Here is a 12,212-nt window from a genome sequence, read left to right as displayed (position 1 = left end):
TTAGACCCCTTAAGGTTGGTGTATGTGTGAACTGACCTCAGAGAAAGTCATTGTATCTGAAGGCTGGGTTTGCATGTCAGTTTATGCAGGGGGTGTTAAATGTGAAGAAACCCCCAGTGCACCCAACAGATTATCAGACTCACTGGGGTTTCTCCCCGCTCCGTGTGTCTGTGGCTATCCCAGGGGACTCTGTGGCAGGACTTACTTGCCTCTCTCTCTTTCCCCTGCTGTGGTTACAAACCCATTTGCGCTTGCTATGGCTTTTCCCACCACCCATCCTTTTTTTTAAGCCATTCTTTGCAATCTTCAATTTAACAGCTAGGGGCAACCCCTTCAAAGTGTCCAAGCAGCATTATCACCTCTTGGTTTTTCACCCCCTTTCTCATATTTTTTTAAAAATCAAAGCAAGGAATTTTAGCAAAGCTTTTCAAACATTTTTGTTTGTTTGTTTATTTAGTCAGATTCGTGTGCAGGTTCAGTGACCGGGGAGGGGGACAGTGAGGGGTCTGCTGTGCAAGTACAGTGGGCAGCTGCCATGGACATTGACTCGGAGACCCCACTAAAAGCTTTGTTTTTCAGTTGCTTTCTCTTGGCAGCTGTTAAAGGCAAACTGTCAAGCGAAACTAAAGCTTGAACTGATCTTTGCTTATGGAAGGGAGTAGTCAGTGGATCACCTCCGTTGCAGTAAGATCTTGTAAGCTTTTTTGTGGGGTGTTTTGTTTTGTTATTTGGGCCTGACCCTTGTACAGGTTCCTTGTCCTTTCCCACTCTTTCCCAAGGAATTAGATGCTCCAAAATGGAAAGGTAGAAGCCACCCCTTTTTACAGCCAGCTATCAAAATGCCAGTTTCTTTTAGATGTTTAATTTTTTATAGTTGAACAGGGCTACCCCATGTGTTCATGCTGCACGTGTCCCTGTCGAAAAAGCTTGGGTAGCCCTGTCAAGGAATCCATTTTAACAGCTACCAGAGTTTTGATGGTTAGCTTCTGTAAAAGGGATGGCTTGCGCTTCTTTGTTTTTCTGAGCACCAGAGATCTCAGGAGAAGGTAGGAAAGTGTGAGCACCAACATTCACTAACATGTATGTGTTCCTTGTAACATGGATCTCAAGATGCTAGTATTTGCCTTCTTCCCATCTTCATAATTCTTATTTCCTAAGATTTGCTGTCAGGATAAAGTGATGTTCCAAAATATTAAGCCATGTTTCTTACAGCAAGCCTGCTCCTTCCTCTGAGAATAGTGGTAGTATTGTCGTAATGAAACTGTCTGTCTGATTAGAAAAAAGATTCTTGTATCTAAAAACAAAATAATCAGAATGCATTCCCTGCATAGTCAAAAGCTTCTCACGATTTCATAACCTGGTTCCGCATCCCAGCACTTGGACTTAATTAACAAATTACTCGGCCCACTTCTCATCATGGTAAGCATCCTTGTATTTCATCAGCTGAGAGATAATGCAGTATGAAAGCCAAGATCTCCTGCCATAAGTTATCCTATACTGCAAATGCCATCTGGAAGTATTTCCTGTGCATGATAATTACCATTCAGACAGCCAGAGTCCTGTTCTTTGCATTTTGAAAGAATTAACAAGCCATGCAGCACAGAAGGTATAGCAGAGTTCAGGTTCAAGAACAGGTGGCTATGTTGGATACTGTCCAGTTTCCCTATGCAGCTTATAAATGAACCATAGGTATTGAACAGAGATGGCTAGAAAGTTCAGAATTTGCCAGACTGAGAAAATGGCATTTTTCCTGCTCTGTGCATGCAGTTCTGTGCACAATGTTTTCTTCTTTCTCTTTTCAGATGGATCACATTGTTTTAGAACACCTTCCCCAGGCCACATGTCTGGAAGTGGATCCATCTCAGGAAACCCTGAGGACAAACATTTGTTCCTCCTCTAATCTTTATCAGAAGTGGCAGTTTGAAAATTATTATGCCGATTGAAGAAAAAGATGAGCAAACCAGACATGAGAGCTATTTGTAATCCGGCAAATTTAAGAATGACAGCTGTGAAATGTCTGATGGTGGCAAGGACCAAACTGACAACTCATTTCCAAAGCTGCGATTGAAAATCTGTCAATGTTAAAAAGAAACATATGGAAAGATCAGAAGATGGAGCAAGAGCACAGCTGGCTGCATTCAAGCCAGGCATGTCACCTCCAAGGGTGCCTGGTAGGAATCTGGCAGGAAAAACATGTCACAGGGAAAAGAGGCGTGCTGGGAAAGTGCTCTGCTGGGTCTGGGGTGGCTTGCCTACTGAAGGGTAAAACAGTCGACAGGCCTTGTCAGCAGCTATGTTTGTGGCTTTTGTTTCTTTTTTTAAGGAAACTTACGGAGATTCCAGTTTACTAATTCGCTGTCTCTCATTCTCTCCCCGCCTCTGAAAATGCCAGTCCTTGGTAAAACCTTGCAGGCTTAGATATCTAAAATCTCTACCACCAGTGCATTGCCTGAGCACTGGAACTGAAACCCGTCAACTTGGATTGGTTGTGGGCTGCCCGGTGCATCCTCAGCCTTCACAGTCATGGTAAAAAATACGGCTTCGATGTCGTAAATGAAGGAATTCAAAATGTTTTGCAAGGCAAGCAAGCAGGTCCTCCTGTGCCTTCGAGGCCCTGTGGGGCACATCTGGACTACAGCATTCGGACTGTAGGGATGAGAAATGCCATCTCCTGAAATTGGAGTAGCCTGGACAGTATCTTTTCAGAGTTTCCCTTATGCAGAGGCAGAGAGCAAAATGAGCAGATCTCTGGTGAACTGGACACGGGACTGCAGGCCTTAAAACGCTGGATGTCCCACCTCCCCTGAAACCTCTTTCAATACAGTGTCTAACAGGGGGTTGCCTCCCTGGGATTTGCTTCCTGGTGTTGGAGACCCTTCAGGTGGACCTTCCGTTGCTCGTGGGACAGGATCAAGTGCTCATTGTTGCTGAGGAGCTGAGGCTTGCTCGATCGGTTCCCCCTGCACGTTTGGAACCTCAGGCCTGAATAGGGCTTATAAGGTGCTGACTGTAGAGTCCAGCAAGATGCGAATACTGGCACTGCTGCAAGTGGGGGGTGGAGGGATCTGCATATTGTTGGGCCAGTGAGTCATTAGACCAGGAAAGCAAGTATGAAGGAAGCCACTGAGACCCAAATGGGAAGCAGCAGCAGCCATCCTTGTCACTGTCCTAAACCGCTCCTTGTGCAGAAGATTTCTGCTTATCATGTGGCGGACACTTCAGGACTTCCCACGAAGTGCATGAATATACCCCCCAGCCCCATAGAGAGCCAAGCGCTACCCTGCACGCACAACATGGCTTGAAAGGAACACGAGGAACGTGAGGGATAGCACTGGCCTTCCAGCTGCTGCATAGCTGCTGACGGACACCAAGGAGCTGGCTGTCTCCTGATTGCCTCATTGCACCCTTTCACTTGATGCAGTGATTTTTCGGAAGCACAAATAGGCAAACTTACTGCAGAACTGCCCTAGCATAAAAGAAAGCACACAGTCGGCTGCCCAGCTTGGTATATCAGCTGTTGAGCTTTATGAATTCCAGCTGCAACTGCAGGTTCATAAGCTGGCAATGCTTTCTCATGTAGTATCTAGCAAAACATGTCCGTGATGTTGATGCTTTGCCTTCTGCCATTTCTTTCAGATCCCATGCTTATTCTCCAGTAGCATACATGTATCTGACTTTTAAGAAGTAATCATAACTAATGCTCTTGAAAGCACACTATTTGACTAATCTGAGCTTGAACTTATTCAAGAACAAACCTTTGCATCTTGCATCTCCATCTGCCTCAACAAAACAGTTTTCCCTGCCCCTAAGAAGACTGGAAACCATTTCTCTGTGCTCAGCACATGCGAAATATGCATGCAAGCAGCGTTGGTTGCTTTTGACGCGGAAGGATCCTTTAGTTCACCTGGCGCAGCACAGCAACAGATTCAGTATGTGTACCCATTGACTCCTCCATGCACTGGGTCTGTGTGTACCCAAGGGAGTGGGATTTTGCTCCGGCCTCTGTGTTCAGTGGGCCATTGCAAAGCCCCAGTCATGCTTTCCCCATGGGGCTAGCCGAGATGGGAGGGGGAGTCACTGGACTTCCATGGGCATTCCCCGTCAGGGTGACCGTTGCAGCCCAGCACGTCTGAAGGGTGGGAAATGTGTTGTGTGTGGTCATCCCACTGAACACGTGGGATTCCAGCGCACAAAAGCTGACTGGGAATTATTAGAGCTGCAGTCCAACACATTTGAAGGGCAGCAGGGTGGGGAATACTGCAGAAACAGTTGTGTACGTGTAGACAAGCCATGCAACTGGGAACCTAAGCATGTGAGCAACCAAGGTGTGTCAAATGGTATGCATGTGGCCAACCCTTCCTATATGATATGGAAACTGCAGAAACTGGGAGTGTTGGCATTGGGTCACAGTCCCATTCCCCCTCCACATGGAGACTAAATTCGTGGAGGAAAGTCTGTGTGCAAAATCCTTTGTCTCTTGTATGAGAACGGTAGTCACCATTGAGTAGCTTTTGTCCATTTGCAGGTCTGAGAGCTTGAGGAACAGTCCTCAGCCCGTTTCTTTCAGAGCAGTTGGTGCTGGACAACTGCAATGTGGATTTGCCAAAGGCATGCAGGACTCTTCTGGAGCAAGATGCTTAAGGATTAGCATCCCTGTCTCAGAGCATTGCACTGAGTTTGCACCTCACTCTACAAGTTGAGATGACAGCCAAGCTTTCCTCAGCCGTAATGTTTACAGCTTGTTGCAAGTCTGTTTTGTGTCCAAGAGGGCCTCTGTAGTACGTTGCCGTCACATCATATATCAACACTGACAATGTTTGACAAGCTGAACCTGCCAAAATATTGATTTGCCTAACAGACTTTGCAGGCAGCTTCATTCCCCACTGTCTTACAGATTTCCTCCCCACCTCTTTGCCATCCTTCTGTATAGTTGCCCTGCAGTTACAATCAGAAAAATCACACAGATGTTGTCTGCAAACTCATATTTATCGAGGGCATGAATTGCATTACATCCAGTGCATTGACTTTCCGTCATTTGTCATGTAGCAGGCACAAAATTTCCATATGCCATGGTCACATTGCATTCCCCATCATCCTGGCTGCATGCTAATTCTAAACTTGTGCAAAGGCTTGCTTCTGTATTGCTTTAGTTTATGCAAAGATACTTTCAAAAGTATCTCTGTGCATTCCCTGTGGACTCTTGGCATGAAAAGGAATGCAAGATTGTACCTATCAGCCTTTTCTTTCAGCAGAGAGACTAAGACCACCTTGACTAAGTAAATGAAAAAGTTCATTATTGCATTTTGATCAAGAGCACATCGGTCTTCTTAGACCCAGGATATGCAGTTGAGCACCTGGGCCATTTCCTGGCAAATTATCTAATTGGAAGTTGCAATCCACTTTTTCCCATGCCAGTGAAAATGACTTCAAATAAGCTGTGTCCACCATTTTCAGTGAATCGTGTATTTCATTTCACGAAATGAAATACATTTCATATAGGAAATATATTCTAGCTGTGACAACTCTTTTAGAAGCAGGGGTTAGCAACTACTTTGCTGGCATACATAGGTTTTTCTCTTCTCAATGAAAGGTGCGTAAGAATAATCTCTAGACTTCCAAACATGTTTTTAAAATTCAGCAGTACAGAAAAGTGTATCCATACTTGGAAGTGGTACATGAACGTTTCTGCAACATGAGCACAAAACTCCAGGCACACTGGATGGTTAGCAGAATGTAGGAGACCAGCGTGTTCTGTATTTTACAACATCATTTTCACCTGAATAAATGAGCAAGTATTTTGGAATGACAAAAATCTAATGCTCATGTCCTTTGTGAATAAGGAGTGTCCTGTTACAGTTAAAGTCAGTCCTTCAGTGAAGACACAGTCCCAGGTGTATGTAGGCAGTAGAGGCGCCTACAACTTGTAGAATTCCCCTGCCAGCCATGCTGGGAGTTGTAGGCCTTTTTCATGTCTAAACATGCATTGGACTGTGCCAGGATGAGAATGACCAGGATGTAGCACTATCATTGTGCGCACACATTCTCCAAGGGAATCACTATGAAGGCAGTGTGTATGTTACTGTGTGTCACTGTATCCGTATACTATGTATGAATCAGCACAGAGCGGAATTGGTGGCCCAGTTCTGATCTTACCTCATTACCTTTTTTACCATCTGGTTTGTAATACTAATTCATTCAGAGGTAGTTTAGTGAAGAATCCTGTATATGTTTCATTCCTGAAGGTCAAATTCATTTGTTTGACTTAAATACCCAGAGTTTGTTTTTAATATAAATTAGCATCCAGGTTAAAGAAAAAACAAAACACTTATGCCTTGGCTTTTTAAATAGACTTAACTGCTGTGAATTTCAAAGAAGTGCTATGCAACAGGTTGGACTTGGGCATGCTCAGAGCTGACCCATTGAGGTCAATGGAACTTAGATTAGTCATACTCAGTTAAGTCTCATTGAACCCATTGGGTCTACACTAATTTAGCATGGCAGTCTAGATCCAGCCTAAACGAAACAGCTCAGAAATAAACCCACGTGATGTCTTAGGCTTCAGTACCATTATATTTACTTGAGACTGTGTCCCGCTGAACTCAGTGAGACTTATTTCTGAGCTCACGTAGGACTGTTTATTCCTAATTCTTGAACGAGGGTGTACATTTTTATAAAAGTGAGGTGATAGCTTTTATATAATGTGATTTGTGTATATGTCTTTTTTATAGACATGATACTTTCACTCTGGCATTTACATTTATTTTACCTGTAGGTAATTCTCTATTTTAAAGATTTAAAGAAGTATAGTAATGTTGTGTAGTTGAAACCAAAAGGACAAGATTATTACATTTCATGAAAATGAACTTTTATTAAAAATCAAGTTATATTTATTATTTGTTGCACAAAGTGGTTTCTCTTGTATCTGTCACAAACGGTCCTATAATTTTTGTGTATCTTCTGCTAGGTTATTAGGGTATCTCCACATAATCCTATTACAGCACAGTGAGTGTACCGCTGTTCCGTGGTTGAAACACACAACTATGCAATATGCTGTCTTTGCAGTATTTTCTTTTCCATTCCAGTTATTATATATGCAGTGCTTTGGAGCTCCTGTGGGGAATGTGGTTTTATGGTTCTATCGACCTCTATTAGCTTGACATAGCAAAGAGATTTCAAAGCAGGACAATTTTTTAAATTAAATACATCATGAAAACATTCCTTACCTTTTTGCCATGAGGCTTGCAGTGAATTCTTTTCACACATGGGAATATCCTAGCCAGTCAGGGATCCCATAGGCAATATAATTGTATGATGTCATCATTCTGCCAGTGAGATGTACAGTGGTACCTCGGCTCACGAATGCCTCAGTTCATGAGCAAATCGGGTCGTGAACAAAAATTTCATAAAAATGTTGACTCAGGTTGCAAACTCCACATTGGGTGGCGACCGCGATCATCTCTCCACCTCCCTGAGTGCGGTGATGGCGCCGATCATGCTGGGGGCAGAGGTGGGGGGAGATGGCCAAAATTGCACCCGTCTTTCCTGCATGAGCACACCCATGATTGTGCCCAGCTTTTCTGCATGAGCACAACTGTGATCTCAGCCATCTCCCCACTCCAGCATGATCGCACCCGTCCCCCCCCCGAACGCACCCACATTCCCCTCCGTCTCCCCCCCCCCCGCAGCACTCTGGGATGATGGGCGCAATCCCGGTCATGCTGCGGGGGGTGGAGATGGCCGCTCCTGCTCAGGGTGAGGGGAGATGGTCATGATCTATGTTGATCTTTGTCACTTTGCTTCACATTTTTCTGATTCAAAAAAAATGGTTACAGAACAGATTAACCTTATTTACACTGAACCTTACGGGGAAATTTAACTTCACTCACAACCAGTTTGGGTCACGTCCAGAGTCCTGGAACGGATTAAGTTCGTGAGCCAAGGTACCACTGTACCTTCATGATGGCTTCAAGAAGCCAAATCAGAGTGAGGACCAGTAGTTTTGCTCATACTCTGAAAGGCTTCAGGATGATGCCATGCAGACAGGTTTATCTGTGTGTAGCAGCAGTGGGAGCTGCTGGTCAGGTGGGTTGCCCTCTGCTCCTCCCAAAAGAAAGCAAAAAAGATAGCTGTGAAGCAGCCAGAGGGTATGCACCCCTTTTCTGCATGGCTTGCTGGCACAATCATTGCAGGCTTTTCTCTCAGACAATCATTGCAGGCTTTTTCTCTTTGCTCATTATGCAACACCCCATGGCATCTGTTTTTATCTTGCACATGTGTGGCAGTGTGCAAGAGCAGATGCCTTATTCTTGACAAGGGAAACAAGGATAACTTACTTGGGAGTGTGCCCGTGCCAGGCCATCCCACTGAGACACAGGATAGTGTTGATAGTGTTATAAACAAACAGCTTAGGAAGTCTATATTGCCCAGCACTTTAGCCAACTAGAGTAGGAGGAGGGGGTTGGAATAGGCCATGTGTCAAGCACAGGCCATTGAGCAGCAGAAGCATCTACATGTGGGATAGACTAGGCAGCCCATCCAACCAAGCAAGCAATAAAAATGAGGCTGGCTGAGGCTGGGAAAGCTACAACTTAATTCAAAGAGGCCATTGCTTATCAGGAACACTGACTGTGTCACAACCTAATTGATTCTCAAATATGTAATCCCTGAAAGGTTAAAAGACAAGATGTTTTGCCAACATTTTTCTATGTCTAGTTGAAACAGAATTGCACAAAGGAGTAGCACTTTCTGGGAACAGAATGCCATAAACACAGACCACTCAGGATTCGTCTGCAGACAACAGTAAGAATAGCCACATACCATAACTTGGGAAGAAAGATTCTCTAGGCAAATCAGAGGGCAAATAAACAACTTACATTGGTACAATGAGGTTAGTGTTTAGTTAGTACAATACAGAACAGCCTTTTTTTCTATTAGCACAATAAAGAATTGCCTTCTATGACACACAGAAAATCCAACACAATATTTGAGCCTGCCAAAATTGTGAAACTCATTATCAAAGAACCCTTAGAAGTATGGTAACATAGGCCTCTTCTCATTGACTAGTGATTGGCAAACACCTAGAAGGCCAGGGTCCAGTTCCAACCCTGCAAACAATTTCAGATCTTGCTTTGTTTTTGCTTTTTTAAACTACATTCTCCTTGAATTTGTTTTAGTGGACACTGTGAAGCATAGAGACTTGGCACATGTAAGGTTTGTTAGGACTCCATTCTGCTCATTCAAAACCCAGAAGACCTGCCTGTTTTGTGGCCAGGTGTGCAGTCTGCAAGAGATTTCTGCCCATTCATATGACTGATCTGGGTCAGTAATTCCGGCAACATACCTTTTCTCCAGTAGGGGCAGAAAGCAGGACACTCTGTTGCCCTCACCCTCACCCTTTTCCCACTTCCAGTTACAGCTGCCGCAGGTGGCTTTTTGCTCATTAAAAAAGACAGTATATAGAATTCCATACAATAGGAAGGTTTATACATGCAAATACAAAGGCATCATCAAAAAGTTACTAGGTAGCCTCAATTACACCATGATGATTAATTTGAAAATAATCACAGTAATATTTTTCTGCTCAGAACTTTATAAAAAATGAACAGGAGACGATGCATTCAATAAACACACTTGAGCTCAACAGCACAACTCTTACAGTGACACCTAAAATGGCTGCTGCACTAGGGCACCATTCCTGCTTGGTTACGACCACTGGATCGTTTTCATTCCTACTACCAGTTCAGCCAAACAAAAAGGGACAATTTCACCTGGTTACCGTCCCTGCAGAATGGCTGTATGTATCTTACAAGAGCAACTGTTGCTCGCTTTCATAAAATGGGCATGGAAACTAACATAAGTCTAGCTGAGTGAAGTCAAGACCAGTGTAGTGTAGTGGTTGGCATGTTGGACCAGGAATCGGGAAATCTAGGCTGTAATCCCCACTCAGCCATGATGCTCGTCGGGTGACCGAAGCAGCCACTTCCCTGCAACCTAGCCTAACTCACAGGGTTATTGATGTGAGGATCAAATGGAGAGAAAGAGAACCTTGTAAGCCACCTTGGGTTTCCTGCAAGATGAAAAAGAGGATGTATATGTAATAAATAAAAACAGGAATCCAGAATGTTCTTTGTTATTATTCTTGATGGGATAGCTATCCTCAGTCCTTGGAGTCAGACAATACAGGAGAACATCCCATATAACCTGATGGAAAAGCAGACACAAGTCTCCAGATGGAAGAAAATAAAACTCCATTGCACATTGGGCTAGCTTGAACAAGAACACTTTATTTTGTTACATGCCAAGATTTGTGCTCTCTATTTTTCATTGTCTCCTCTGTCCTCACCAATGCCACTGATTCAATCAGTATCATCCAATTTGTTTAGCCAATTTTCCATGTTTTATTTACTAGAAATAACCTTCAATGGGTTTTTCTTTTGAGTTTTTCTTTTACTAGAAATAATCTTCTTGGGTTTTTCCCAAAGAAAAGAGAAAAGAAAAACTCAAATTTGTGCCCATTCTTTTATTGTTTAAAGATGGTTGGTCCAATGGACTCTATTATCCAGGAGAACAGACGCTGCTGGAGGATTGGATTCTCCCTTAAGACAGCCAAATGCAAAAGACAACAGAACTCCTACACCTTTTGCAGTTGTGCAGAGGACTACAAAGAAAGAAAGGCCCTGGGATGGACATGATGGTCTTGAAGAAAGTTGCGTGAGACAGCTGGGCATGGAGAGCAACGATCCACGGAGAGGCCAAGGGTTGGACTCAGCTGAATGGCTGACGACAAGAGGAGCAGTTTTCAGCCTGCCATGCTGAAATGCAGAAGCCCTGTCTTCTTTTATGCATCCTTCATAGGGAACCTTCTGATGCAGCTTTTGCGATGGAGCACATGGAATTGCAGGGAGTGGAGGGGGAGGCCAATAGTACAAGCAGATTCGTGTTTCCATGCTATTGGACAGAGATCCAAATTTTAATGCTTAGTAAAAGGCTTTTCTGCATATTCTAAATCTTCACAATGTACCAATTATGGAATGGTAACAGCTGAAGTACCTATAGCAACAGATGTACAAATGTTATACATTATCTCAACATTCAGACTGTGTATGAAAGGGTAGCTATTTGCCAAGCTGATGGTATCAGGTGCTGATTTAAATGATAAATTTGTCAATATTTGCCAGATTAATTTACAGAGTGCAATTGGATTTGTGGAAGCGTTAACATGTAATTATTCATGAGACGAGCCCATCTGGATTATATTTTTTTTTCTGCAGCATGTTTAAGACTAATGCCGTTAAGGCTGCATAACTACTATAGCACGAATCAAAGAGGACAGGCATTGTCCACGTGTAGTAGAGTCACCAGCATGCGCAACTCGCTTGACAAGCTGACTTTGGGTGAAATTCCCTAAGCACACAGCTCTTCAAGGCTCAGGAGACAGGTCCTCTTTTGCACCTGGCCACCCTAGAATGCAGCCTAACAACAGTTACCCTGCATAAAATTAGATGCAGCTCATCCCTGGTTACTGAATCTAGTGGGACTTACTCTCCGGTAAGTGTACATAGGAATGTGCCCTGATCGCAAGTGTGATTACTCTGAAATAGAACCCAGAGTCCCCAAGGAACACACCTACAGGCAATTGCACATAGAAACACAACCTGTGGCCCTGTGCTGTGGAGCATTTATCAGACAGCTCACTGTGTCCAGTATGGCTTAGTGTGGATAGGATTGCCTTAGGCTTAAAGGTGCCTGCTGGACTCAGCTGGCCAGTGCTTATAATCTAAGAGTAACACCACTCGTTGGGGTAAGTGCATGCAAGATTCTTCTGAGAAGCCTGCCCAATAGAAAAGAGGAAAAGGGGGAAGGCTTTTTTCCATACCAGGAAAGCTACAGGAGCCCCCACCTCATTTTCGCCTGTCCAGCTCACAAGAGCAGCACTGCAAAAACGTGGACACGTCAGTGCCAAAGGAACAAAACCTGTTAGGACAGAGGAGATGGCAATTGCATCATTATCATTTTATTTTGCAACTCCGGCCTCAAGACGAGACTATTTTCCAGGAAATCACCAGCATCAACAACAGCCTTGTTTATTCTGTTTGTTTTTTAGGAGATTACCAGTTAGTCTTAGTCTGTCTGTTTCTACCACTGCAGTACCAAAAGTAGACAGAATAGTATACTCTTCTTTTACATGAATCTTCTTTTTAAAGATCTTTAAA

The 12,212-nt window shown here is 43.7% G+C and overlaps 1 protein-coding gene across 2 annotated transcripts in view; it reads left to right on the top strand.

Moving 5' to 3' along the window:
* Positions 1–6,906, top strand: part of GALNT5 (polypeptide N-acetylgalactosaminyltransferase 5) — a 45,642-nt gene extending 38,736 nt beyond the window's left edge. Inside the window, exons 10-11 of one of the 2 annotated variants that reach the window (XR_006413542.1) lie at positions 1,803–2,171; positions 3,637–6,906. Coding sequence is in view for 1 of the 2 variants with exons in the window: in XM_044418275.1 (XP_044274210.1) it covers positions 1,803–1,943 (141 nt within the window). In the remaining variant the exon portion in view is untranslated. Of the gene's footprint in view, positions 1–1,802 lie in introns of both variants that reach the window. The other variant, XM_044418275.1, reaches the window with a different exon arrangement.
* The last annotated feature ends 5,306 nt before the right edge of the window (positions 6,907–12,212 follow it).

Source organism: Varanus komodoensis, unplaced genomic scaffold (genome assembly GCF_004798865.1).
Source record: "Varanus komodoensis strain SLA01 unplaced genomic scaffold, ASM479886v1 scaffold9, whole genome shotgun sequence".
Taxonomy (NCBI): domain Eukaryota; kingdom Metazoa; phylum Chordata; class Lepidosauria; order Squamata; family Varanidae; genus Varanus; species Varanus komodoensis.
Note: the sequence above shows the minus strand (reverse complement) of the source record. Positions and strands in the feature narration are given on the sequence as shown.